Source organism: Labrus mixtus, chromosome 21, assembly GCF_963584025.1.
Source record: "Labrus mixtus chromosome 21, fLabMix1.1, whole genome shotgun sequence".
In the NCBI taxonomy this organism is placed as follows: Eukaryota; Metazoa; Chordata; class Actinopteri; order Labriformes; family Labridae; genus Labrus; species Labrus mixtus.
Window position 1 is genome coordinate 18,880,781 of NC_083632.1, and position 13,524 is coordinate 18,894,304.

The 13,524-nt window shown below is 39.4% G+C and overlaps 1 protein-coding gene and 1 long non-coding RNA gene across 2 annotated transcripts; both read left to right on the forward strand.

Moving 5' to 3' along the window:
- The first annotated feature begins 1,373 nt into the window (after positions 1-1,373).
- Positions 1,374-5,087, forward strand: LOC132955331 (uncharacterized). The gene is made up of 4 exons (XR_009665922.1): positions 1,374-1,445; positions 2,046-2,128; positions 2,243-2,298; positions 2,410-5,087. It is a non-coding gene; the product is annotated as an uncharacterized LOC132955331 (long non-coding RNA).
- A 4,956-nt stretch (positions 5,088-10,043) lies between these two features.
- Positions 10,044-12,983, forward strand: LOC132955585 (bone morphogenetic protein 2-like). The gene is made up of 5 exons (XM_061028486.1): positions 10,044-10,403; positions 10,698-10,837; positions 11,119-11,235; positions 11,363-11,546; positions 12,443-12,983. The coding sequence occupies exons 1-5, from the start codon at positions 10,094-10,096 to the stop codon at positions 12,853-12,855; spliced, it is 1,164 nt and encodes a 387-aa protein (XP_060884469.1). The 5' UTR covers positions 10,044-10,093; the 3' UTR covers positions 12,856-12,983.
- Positions 12,984-13,524: the final 541 nt, after the last annotated feature.

Sequence of the window (13,524 nt, forward strand, 5' to 3'; positions counted from 1 at the left end):
AATATTGGGAAACTTTATGTGAGAAGGTTACAAAACCAAGCAGTGAATGGTCTATATTTCTCTCTGTATCTCCCAGTGTGTAAGTCTGCCTGTATGTCTGTTTGTCTTTCTCGGCCTCTCTCTCTTTCTCACTTTCTCAGCCCATTCTTTTACAGCAGATGACTATCCTCCATACAGTTGTTGTTTTAGAACAGGTTTCAACGCACATATTTAAAGGAAGTGAATACAAAGGGTATGAGGCTGCAGTTTATAGGCAGGTGTGTGCTACTGGGCAGTATTAGCACAATACAGGAATGCAGTGTGAACTAGTTTTCTTGGGGCGTGTCATTATTTCTAAAAATAAAGCTATAGAAAGTAGAAGAACATTCCAATAAATAGACAGATAGAAGGCTGTGCTACATGGGGAACTCTCTCTCTCTGTATATCAACACAGATCTTTGTTCAAAAAGGTCAGATCAGTGATAGGGGCTTTTTTCTGGTTAGGGTGCCTGTTTCAGCAGCTTTTAAGGCATGTGATCATCATTTTTATTGTCTTGTTGTTCCTGGACATGTTTTTAAAAAGAAAACAATTCCCTTCAAATATTTTCTGGTGTTGCTGTTTTGTTGTTCCTCGAATTGCAACCTCATAAGAGAGGTTGCAAAAAAGTTCAAATAAAGACGAGAAATCTATTGGGTTTTTTGTAGTTTTGTTTTTCTGGGGGGGTTCCAATTAATCGTGTGCCCCTGCTTAGTTCATAGATGCATTCATTTTCCATATTAGTAATCAATGTAGCATATGGCTATTCTTTTCCATGAGGGCACTGTCTTAAAGTACCGTTAGCATGTCAGTCAGACAACTCACGTTTGTAATGGTTTAAAATGTTTATTGCAGCAGCCAGGCACTTCATGTTTAGTGTCTTGACCTCATCGACCTCATCACTCCGCGCAGAATTATTGCAGAGTTGAGAATTATGAAAAATTATGAAAATTAACAGCAGAAAATAAACTTGTCCAAGAGTTATGGAGAATTATTCTTATTATAATTATTATGTTTTTTTTTTTTAGGGTGAGGTGGTGGTGGCTGTGAAATTCAGTTTCTTATTGTTGTTAAAGTTATAAAAATAGAGTTCCGGTCTAAAATACACCTACGATCCTTTTTAATATCCTTACAGATACATTTATTTTGTGTATGAGTGAACAAAGCGATGTCAAAACACTCAGAATCTATTTACAGGTTTTCTCATAACACACATGTAGTTTCCCTGAAAGCACAGACTTGTTTCAGTTTCGTTTTATTGAAAGTAGATTTGCTAGATACATGCTGACGTGTGTCACAATAAAGGCATGTGATGTAAGTGTTCTGATCAGGGAAGAAGGTGTGCACCACTGAAACAAAACAAGCCTCAGGAGAAAACATTACAGTAAAAGGCTCACACAGCAGAGGATGAAACATTCAACGTCAAACAGTAAGCTTTTGTTATTCCATAACATCCATTATTGGATAATTTGCATCACTTGATTCAGCTAGTTACTTGATTTCTAAGCAACAGTTCATCATTATTTGATTTGATTGTTTTTATTTCCGTCTCCATGCTGTTATATAAGCTGTGTGTTTGTGGATGCAACCTTCATTCTGTCTTCATACTTCATACACACTTTGTTTCCTAAAGAACCAACACATTCAGAATTACTGAAACTGATTGTTTAGTTCACTTTTTTCTTTGGTCCCAATAAGAAGAAAAAAACTGAATATTTCTACAGTTTGAAGTCAAGAGAACCGTTTAAAAAATAAATAACAAATACTGTGTGTATGTTTCTGTACGGGATTGTAGAATCTTTACGTTTAAATGTATCTTCATTTACATTTACCTGCTTTTTGTGAAGTATAGATAAGATTTGTTATGAATTAGCACTGATTGATTGATGATTGATACATTTTGGATATATGATGAGAATTTATGTCTGATTTGAGTTTCAGAATGCTTGGGCTCTCTCAGAAACCTCGTCATGCCATATGTATGTTCAACTTTTAGGCAACTCAGCTCATTTGTACAGTTTTTTCTTAGTTTGGCTCGATGTTCCTATCAAGGATGACTGACTCCTGCACACACTGATGACACAGAGCATTGAGAAAAAAAACACAAGAAAGGTAATATTCCCCAGATAATGTCTTGTCTATTCAGTGGTGCCATATTTTTTAAAACAGCGCAATAAATCAAATATTCAGAAATTGTCTAACGTCTTTCTGAATTTTATCCTCCAGTTTGAAGCAGTAAAACTACATCGGTGGTAGAAAATATCTCCTTCAACATTTAATCTGTAAGTCTGGGTTTATACTCTACATGCAGGTAACACACTAAACTATGTGGTCATTTTGCATGCTGTCTGAAAACACTACTACATTACCCACATCTGGTTTTCCCATTACAGGCCAGAAGAATGACTGCTCTGATCTACAATCAATAGAAAATACCAGCACACTGAATGAAACACTGACCTCTGTCACGAGTGTGAGACGAGACATTCAGCGATCCATTCCCTTGAAACGTTGACATTTTTAGACAGGCATAACTGATTGGAGTGTTTTTAAAACATGTCTCAAAGTGATGGAAGCATCCCTCAACATTTGTCCGCTCTTCTCAACAAACTCAGTGAAACTGGGACGTTATTTATTGAAGTGTATATATCGAGGGAAGAGAGAATGCGAGCCATTGCTCGAGAGCTTGCAGAGCTATCTGAGAAAGTTATAGACATGAATAGAGACAGAACAAATCAAATCTGGGCAGCTTTAGGAGGATTTGGATTAGCTGTGGGAGTGGTTGCTGCTTTGTTTGCAGGAAGTGAAGAGGCTGTAGGAATGGCATTACTAGGAGGAGCTGCAGCAGCAGCAGCAGGATTGGTTGGAGGTGCAGGTGTTTTCAGCCAAAATCAAACCCAAGAACAAACAGAGCAAGTAAGTATAGAGACCGTTGAAAATTTAGAGAGAGAATTCATGGCAACCATTGATCTGATTATGGATTATGTAAAGAAAATCAACAAGGCCGCAGAGAAGTTGAAGGAAAACTTAACCGGAGCTCAGGCAAACATTATTCTGTCAATAACCAAACAGAGCAGGCGTGTTATGGATGTGAGTCAAACAACAAGGAGGCAACTGAGGAAAGCGTTAAACTTCATTCGCGTAATCACCCAAACCACTCCCACTGTTGTGGAGGAAGCAAGGCTAAGAAACTTTCTCACCGAATCTGCCCTGCGTTGTGACTCAATGATTAGTGAGTTTGCAATGATGAGAGATTTGCTTGAAGACTTAGAAGAGCATCAGACATTATAGAAACGAGCAGAACTCAAATTTTAAACAAAGAATGGTCTGAGTTTGACATAACACCACTTTTTAGCGCACATGGTTCTGAAGAGTGAAATTATATTTAGTCATCCAAATACTCTGATGTAGCACAGCAGACTGTCTTTTTATTGATTATCATAATACAAACACAGACTTTTACTGCTTGAATCAGATATTATCATCTCTGTGTAAACAAGTTCTCCTTCTACCAGTACTTATAATGAGACCCTAAAGGGAATCCAAACCCCCAGAGCACTTATTTCTGCTGAAAATCTCTGTATAGTGTTGTTGACCCATTCAGGTCAAAATCTCAACATTGGAGTACAAAGTAATGAAATTCTACATATTGTGTTGGAAATATGCATAGTTACTGCCCTCTACTACCGGTTGAAACCTGGCTAATACAATTGAATCTTGCAAAAACGGGCCTATTTGTTTTTAAAATGTTTCAACTATAACATTCAGATACTCCAGGGGGCAGTGTCTACCAATCAGAGAGGTACCCCATCATCTCCTGCAGCCAAATAATTTGCTGGACTTAAAATAGAGTATGTGCGTGTAGAAAATGTATTTGTTGGTTTGAAGGGGATACGAATTTTGTAGCAGGCAGAAATATGCGGTTGACTAAGATTAAAGGAGCAATATGTAACTCTGACACCTAGTGTTTAAAATGGGTATTGCAGTCTAAAGTCATCAAAAACATCGGAGAGCTCTGTCCCCCATTCACAGCAGCACATACAGCAACATTACGGCAACTTTCAGTAGCAACTCCCGCTTCCTTACTCATCGGTCTTTAACCTAACATTCGGTGTTACCTTGGCAACGATAAGCATTATGTCTGTCATGGCGGCTCATCATGGCGGCCACCTCAACAAGACACGTCCCATTACAACTATAAAATTACGGATTTCTCTGGCTTTGATAACTGTTGGAAATATTTATGGTAATGTACGTACTCAACAAAAAATAATATATAAAACAAGGCTTAGTCCTTTTTTAATTAATTTAGATATTTGAATGTAAACATTTTCGTACAATTCTACATACTGAGAAAGTGGTGGTGGGGTTACTAACGTTCGTATTTTGTTTAGATTTATTTCAGTCCTATGCAGCATTTTAACCATGTACATCTTTACCCAGCTTTATCTTCTGTACCTATTTGAATGGAATCTATAACTGTACTGCATTTATTTGTATGGTATTTTATTTTATTTTCACCAACATTATACAACTGGTAGTGTTTTATATTGTAGCACAAACCCCTTTACGATGTGTAGTACAGTTTGTCTGAATGTGAAAATGCAATCCCTTTTTGTTTGTTCACAGGTACTTACATGTGTCTTATTTGTCTGTATCATGAGGCATTTTGAGCAAATTGTATTGCTATAGCGTTAAAGACTAAGCTCTTACATTATGTTATCTTGTGTTTGTTTGCTTCATGGTTCAAAGATTTAACAGTATCTCTTTCTCTTTTTTGCTATGAGGCTTCGCTTAATTTGTCATAGGGCATGATTTTAAGACTTATTATTTCACATCATGTTATTTGTATTCACGTATATCATGTTAATGTATTAGTTTAAAAATCTGTTTAGTCTGATTATTCATACAGGTAACAAACAAAAACACTCAAGGATATCACACACAGGTAAACATTGCTTGCTTCGTCATTCAAGAAAACCTTGTTTGGTTTCAGTTTTCTTTATGCCTCAAATAGTTTATTTACCTGTTTTTTACCTGTACCTTGAGAAGCATCTGTACAGAAGAGATGGTACACATTATCACTTATTAAATTGTAATTTGCTCTTATCATTTGGTATTATTTAATACTACTACTACTACACATCTACTATTACAACTATACTACACTCACTCTACTCATTAATAATAATCTCTTAACGGGAGGTCAGGGATTTGATCCCCAGCTCCTGCCATCACATGTGGGTGTGTCCTTGAGCAAGACACATAACCCCTGGTTGCTCCTGCTGCTACACCAGCAGTTTGGTAATTGAATAGTACTGGTGGGTAGGTGGGCACTTCATGTAACAGCCTCTGCAATCTGTGTAAAAAATGTGTTGTGAATGGGTGAATATGCATGTAGTGTAGGTCCACTTTTACCAAGGTTTCATCAGTATAAATGTGACTTATATACGTCAAAACTTGTAAAACGTTAAAATGAGGAGACTGATGCCACTCTTATTCTTGTTCACTAAGTTTGAATTAAGCGAGAATTAAGAGGTTAGCTTAGCTTCACATGAAGACCAGAAACATTACAGCGGTTATATACAGGGTTAACAGCTAGCCTAATGCTGTCATTAAATGAGAAAATCCACCTATCAGCTATCTCATCAACATTTACTTCTTATATATATTTTTTTTAAAGATTTATTTTTGGGCTTTTAATTGAGAGATAGGACAGTGGATAGAGCCAGAAATCAGGGAGAGAGAGAGAGAGGGGAACGACATGCAGGAAAGGAGCCACAGGCTGGATTTGAGCCTGGGCCGCCCGCTTGGAAGACTATAGCACTAACCACTGCGCCACCAGCGCCCTTACTTCTTATATTTTTGTGAGCGTTGCAGATGTTGGTAAGGGGGTTTCTATTTTCATTCTACAATGCCCGGTCAGCTAATCACCTTTTCCAGTCAGCATGCTAAGCTAAGTTAACTGCTCTCCGGCACGTATGTCCTTAAAACACTGCATACAACCAACATACAACATTGGCTCAGTGGCGTAGTCACTTGTCTCTCAACTTGAAGTTTGGAGGTTTGTTCCCCAGCTCCTGCAGTCACAATGTCGAAGTCCTTGGGCAAGGTAAGTCCTTGCTATGTCGGTGGTGTGAATGTATTGATACTGATGAACTCTGCACACAGCATCCTCTGCCATCAGTGTGTGAATGGGTAGGTGTGACCTGGTGGTGTGTAAAAAGCGCTCTGAGTAGTCTGAAGACTAGAAAATCCAATACAAGTTCAAGTTTAGAATCATAACAATCGATGAAATGACATGAACAAGATGTTGTTGCTCTTCTCTCTGGTCACCAGCTGCGGCTCCTGTAACCTCAGCTACAGCTGACAAAGATGTTACACTTTACATGTCAAACACTAAAAGTTCTGCTCCCCTACTTGTTTGTGGTCAGAGTCAATAGGGATGCCTTTTTAAAAAAAAAAAAACACTTTACATTGTGGCTGACTCCGACACCCCTGTCATATGTTTCCACTTTTGCTGTGATTGTATTCCTCTTCATTATTCATTCAAACAGAGCTGCAGCAGTGGCCAGCACTTGTAGCAAATGCCTTCCATGTGTCTCTAATTGCCTCAGTAGAGGTATTTAACACAAGGTGAAGTCATTAACACATGGACACACTGTCAGAAGTGGAGCCAGGCGGTCCTGGGTGAAAAGGTAGACAACAGCGCACTGAAGATAATGCACCATATATTGTGCTAAAGGGGGGGAATCTGAGGGACTGTGCAGCCATTAATGAGCTAACCCTTAAAAGTCTTTACATTTGGCTGAAAATGAGAAAGGTCACAGGATTTAGCATCAAAAACTGAATAACAGAATTACAAAAGATGAAATATTTCCTACCCAACAAATCCCAAAAACGTAACACAGAAATAACTGAGAATGCAAGATTTGTTTTAAGAAACTTTCAAAAAATGCTGACATTAAAATCTTAGGCTTAAACCTTGATGTTGGTTCAAACATGTCCTCTTTTTTACAGATTTATCCATTGCAGTTGTGTTCAATACTCCATTGGATCAGAGATCATTCAATCCTACAACATAATGAATACAAATGAAATGCAGTCATGAGGTTTTCATTGGAAAATTATCAAACTGGGATCCAGCTCGTTTCTGTCTACACCATCTCTTGGTCAATTCCGCCATCTGCTGTTCCAATGAAAACACTGCATCCATCCAGCAGCAAATTAAAATACAGCGAGTACAATGCACTCACTTAGAAACAGAGAGGACAAGCATAAAACATGCAGACAGATTGGAAGCTTGATCCAATATCAACTGGAATGGTTGAAGATGCAGATGAGTTGAAGTCTGCTATAAGGTCTTGTAGAGCAATGCTGAGTGAAGACTAAATGTCAGGTAGATCTAGCTCTGATGTGATGGAGACAGAATGGAGGATGCCCTTTACACTAATCACATTTTTATTTCACAATTGAAATTGATTGTCACCAAAGGACATGTGTACATAATAAATTATGCCAGATTACCATTTAGCTGCTTGTTCATTCTGACTGACTTATAGTGTCATGGCTTACTGTGATGCTTGATATCCGTGGGCTTTTAAGACTTGCCAGAACTAATAACACCCCATTACACTCAACCTACACACCCTATAGATTGAGGCTGAGATAGCAAGTCAAACCTGGGCCACTCACTTTAAGGACTATAGCCTCTGTGCATTGGGTGCGCAATATAACTGCTAGGCTATCCAACGCCCCAAGTTTGATCTTTGTAGGATTTCTGTTGATACACAGTGAATTCTTGGAGTTTCTATTATTTGGTTATCATGTAACTAGCAGTACTCAAGAAAGTCACTTATCTCAGCCAAAGCACAGGCTTTATTTAAAATCAAAGGTTGTTACTAAGAAACTAACTTGTATTTTTTATTTTGTCATGATTAGATGAATACAGAAAGATATTTTCCCCCTAGTTTTTAAGCTTAGCTAAGCTAACTTGGGGGCGGCAGTCCGTAGGGACTTGGGTTGGGAACCGGAGGGTCGCTGGTTCAAGTCCCAGTGCGGATCAAATCTGGAAGTTGGTCTGGTAGCTGGAGAGGTGCCAGGGAACTTCCCGAGCACTGCCGAGGTGCCCTTGAGCAAGGCACCGAACCCCCAACTGCTCTGGTGCGCTCTCTGCTTAGCAGCTTGTAGCAGCCCCACTCTGACATCTCTCCACCAATGCATGTCCACAGCTCCTGTTTCTGCATCCATGTGATTCGTAGTTTACTGACAAATAAAAGAGAAGTATTAATCTCACCACCTGACAAAAGAAAAATCAGTCATCATTTCTTTCTTTTTTTTAAAACTAAATTTACCGAGTACCTTTCCCTGAAATTGTACGACAAAGAACTTTGATCCAGGGCTCCAAGCTCCTTGTAGAGGACCTGTAAATTCACTAATGTGGAAAGGGACGTCCTTAGCCCCTTGGTTAAGCTCTGTACAAATCTACGTCAGAGGGCTTCCCTTTAAGTCTATCTGTGCTCCGCACATGGTGAGTGTAAACATTTAAGGACCTCCCACACCCATGAGCTGTCTCATATACGTTCTATGCCTGATTTCTCACAGAATCCCACGCACACATAGATAGATAGATAGATTGATCCAGAGGGAAATTCAAATGCACAGTGCACATCTGAAGAACAAAATCACATATAACAGGATGAGACACAGGCTTTGAGCTTCAGCCTTTACTTAACTCCTTCACTAAGGGTTCCCTGCAGCTTTTTTTTTATACTTAGTGTGGCAGTAAATTACAGAAAGGTTGAATCATCCCAGAAAGCCAGAACATCATGTAAACTATTCCCCTTTCTGTTATTTGATTTTAAATGGGACTTGACTTTTCTACAATAACAGATAGGCCTACTTTATAAAGCATGAAATAAAAAATACAAGTTTTATCCGCCAAATCCAATCATCATTTGATCTTCTGGTATCTCGTTGTTTACACAGTTTATTGCCATCATCTATCCTGTGGCTTATCTGACAGCGTGGCTATAAGTGATACAAGAGAGATCAGAGAAAAAAAAGGCCCATTCACAAAAGGGTCTTAAACGTGAGTAATGGCCCCCTAAATGAGGGGATCAGCATTTCTCATGCCATGAATTTGATTAACACCATGGGGAGAAACCGGGCCGTTGATCAGCATGATGATCTTGGGAATGTAATCCCTTTTGTTTGACCTGACTGATTAGAGATCATCTCGGATTCATCTTAACGGACGAATAAACATGTCATACTGACTTCTCTGTGAGTCACTCTCTAAACAGTCACAGAGGAGGAGAGCGAGGAGGGTGGGGTGGAGGGGGGGGTACACGGTGACCGGCTTGCGTTTTGTGGAAACGTGCGCATTAACAAGCAGCTTTTGAAAACGCGCTTCATTTGCGTCACGGCTCGGCTCTTCGTTTGCTCTTCACAACTGGCCTCATACTGATAACAGACAAGTGGGCCGAGAAACACATGATGTGGAGCCCCGGCGACAAAACATCATAATGGGGTAACTTTATTTGGTTGGCCTGATAATTGGTGGGTATTATAAAACGTCTGTAATGCAGCAGTGTAAATAAAAGCCCGTTTCTTATCCCTAATAAGGAGTCATCGTTCATACAATATTTAGAGTAATAATAATAATACATTATTTAAGTAAGTAGGATATTTGTATAGCTTATTTTACTTTTTAATTTTAGCACCATCCATGTTCATATTCCCTGTTTATTCATATGTCATATGTCATGTGTCTCAAATCTCTGCCTCCTATAAAGTCTTAATGGTCGAACAGGTCAAATAAGCCAAACGGCCATCAAACTGGAGCCTGGACTTACAAATGAAGGGGAATTAGTCATTTATTTGTTATTACCATTATAGATGACTCTCGGGTCGTTTTCACCTTTCCTTTGTGTTTCTTTCCACCATCATCAATCACGGCCCAATCATCTCCTGGTGTTAGCTGAATACAGGGACAGCCTGTCATCAAAGGCAGCGGGTTGCCCTTATCACCCCCACGTCCCACAGGTGTAGGGCTCAGTCCAACAACTCACGACAATGACAGCAGGAGCTCTGCACCTCTGGGTCGTCCTCGCGCTCCAGCTGAGATGCGTCGCCCCGCTCGCCATCCTGCGGGAGAGAGGGACAGCCGGGCAACAGGAAAGTTTGGACGCGAAGGCTGGGAACGAGAAGCTGGACGCCTCAGTCCATCTGAAGGATTTACCTCGAGGACCGGCGGTGGCTCCTCACAAGAAGGCGCCACAGTTCATGTTGGATCTATTTAACGCAGTTTCCATCTCTGATGGAACCCCGAAAAGCCAGAAGGACATTCTGGAAGGAAACATAGTGCGGAGTTTCGAGGATAAAGGTGCGTAATCTGGAAATCAATACGACATTTACTAATAGACGAAGCTTTTTTTTTTTTTTAAAAGTTGTATTTTGAAATTAATTAAATCATATTTTAACTTGATGTAACTCAATATTTTGCAACATTAACACTCTGACTATCAGGGATTTGCGTATTGTTTATTCTGAAGGTACAGCTGCGAGCATTACGCACGACTCGTCTTCTTGTAAAACAGATTTTTGTTGTTACAATTCATAATCACAACTTTATTGTAACATTTTACTCAATCTATATTGTGTTTGTTTTTTTCTGCAGGTCACCCTGGAGAGAGGTTTCACTTCTTCAACCTGTCGTCTTTCGGCCGCGAGGAGAGAATGATCAAAGCGGAGTTTCGTTGGTTCAGAAAGAAACAGAAGTTTTACCTCGGAAAGTCAAACAGGGCTCATTTCTATAAGGTAATACGTCTTTTCTATGACGACATTTTTGAGATATGTTGTAATGTGAACGCTTTCAAGCAGGTCAACTTCTGCAAAGTAAAAACATCACCAAAAACTACTACAGCAGCTACATGTCAGATGTATTATTGTTTTTTGTGCGTAAATAGAAATTGACCGGATTAGAACAGTCCTCTCTGTTTAGTGTAGGCAGAAATGTATCTGCTATAAGCCTTTGACAGATGAGGAACTCACTTTTTATGCTTACAGCATGAAGTAACAGATTTATTATGACTCCCCAGGTAGATCTCTACGAAGTGCTGGACAGCCGAGTTAAACCATGGAGAGGAAACCTCATCACCTCTAGACTGGTGCCCCTCTATACACAGGGATGGGAAGTTTTCAATGTCACTCAAACGGTAAAAAAAAATCCTCCCTATTTTTGCTTAATGTAATGTATTTTATTGCTTGAAGATGTTAATGTGTTATTATTAGAATAAAAAGATGAATACATTTTTGAACCAATTTGTTTTCACTAATTGTCAGGTGTCAAAGTGGATCCACAACAGCCAGGAGAATAACGGCATCCTGGTGGTGACTACACTTCCCTCTGGTAACTGGATGGAGTCAATGGTGTCCTCCAAACAGCACGAGCTGTCAGACACGGGGGCCTACCTGGTGATATTCTCAGATGATGGGAGGACAGGAGCATCAAACCAGTCTTACCTAGGTAAAGTGATCAAAATGTCAAATGGTTTGGTTTAGCTTTGAAAGGGTCATTTTTGGCTCTTAAATAATGATATAGTTCCCGCTAACACATCGACATGTTTTGACAGTTGTGTCAAAAACTCAATTTCTGCAAAATAAGATAAAATAAGATGATTTAAGATAATACAACATAAAACAAGATACTGTATGATACAATAAGATAAGATGATCTGAGATAAGATACATTAAAATAAGATAAGATCAGATAAAATAAGAGTTTTCAGCGCCAGATTGTTTAAAATTTACAGCACAAAAATATGAATAACACAAAAAAGCATTCAATACAACTGAATTTTTGTTTTCATAGAAAGACAGTAAGTATAATGTGAACTGCTTAAATGCAAATAAACCAAACCTTGAGTAGAATAGACCTTTGATAACATACATAACAAGTATAAAAGTAATGGCTGCTTAGTAGAAAAGTAGTGGCAACCAGTTCAATCATGGTTAGCTTTGGTCGACTGAAGCAACAACAATGCTATTGTCCAGAATTAATTGTCCAGAGTTTGCTGAAGTTAATGAACACAGTACAGTCAGGAGTTGGGCTTTGTTGACATATGTACAGTTTCTGATGCAAGATGAATATAAAAGTTGACATTTTGTTTGATTTTTATTCTGTGTATGCCATAAATATCATAAATGGGAAATAGAAAATGTCCTGTAATGTTAAAGGACATTGAGTGTGCTGTCTTCTCTTCTTTCTTTTATGTCTTTTTGTAGTGATTCACCTGAAGAGTTTGTATAGTCGGAGTTTGCTCCTTTCTCTGCTGAATAAATATCATTAATGCCATAAAGTACCCCAAAAATATTGTATTACTCATGATTTCCTAACCCAATGTGATCTTTCTCTTTCCGTAGGACAAACCAAACCCGCAGCAGCACCTGAGCTTCACAGCGGCCCAAGCAGAAGAAGACGGTCATCTCAAGGACTCCTGGCACACGGCCGACCCCAGTCCTGCCAGCGGGTTCCTCTGTTTGTTGACTTCGAGGAGATCGGCTGGTCCGGCTGGATCATCTCTCCGAGGGGATACAACGCCTACCACTGCAGAGGCTCCTGCCCGTTTCCCTTGGGGGGAAACCTCAGAGCGACCAACCATGCCACGGTGCGCTCCATCATGCACGCCCTCAAGCTCTCTAGTGATGAGGTTGGAGCGCCATGCTGCGTTCCCGACAAACTCCAGTCCATCAGTTTGCTATATTTCGACGATGAAGAGAATGTGGTTCTGAAGCAGTATGACGACATGGTGGCACTGAGCTGCGGATGTCACTGACTCTTTCACGCTGGGACAATAACGGATGGGAAGGTGATGGTTTGCTTGAGTTTGATTGAAACACTGTAATTTTCCTGCATATGTTTAAATATTGTACTATTTTGTGAAATAAAACAAATATTCTTCAACGATTAAAAGGGGTAATTTGTCTAGTTTAGTCCCGATATTCTCAATCTTTTCATGAAAGGATGCACAAAACTATTTGTCACATTTTACAATACAATTAACAATAGACCTAAGAAAAAGGTTCAAAGTAGTCGGGGCAGCCATTATGTACTTGAGAGAGTGTAGCCCCAGCTATATAGTAAGGGCAGTCATTGTATTGTCTTTGATAATGGAACATTCTAATTGTGTTAAATCAATTTCTCAAGATATGGCTTTATTATTGGGTAGCATAGCACCCTCTGGTGGAGTAACTTGGCCAGAAAACGTGCATGAAAATAGTTTTCTCCCTCCACTCAGACAGACAGGCGAGTAAGCAGACACTGCACATTATCAGGATTATCCTTGAAACAGAAGCAGAAAACTGGCACAGCCCACCCTGAATATCTAAATCGTTACATAGCAGTCAAATGTCATTGAGCTTTGTATAGTCCTCTGACTACTCATGGCACTTTTTGCACTGCAGGTCATACTTACCCATTCACATTCACAAACCGATGGTAAGGG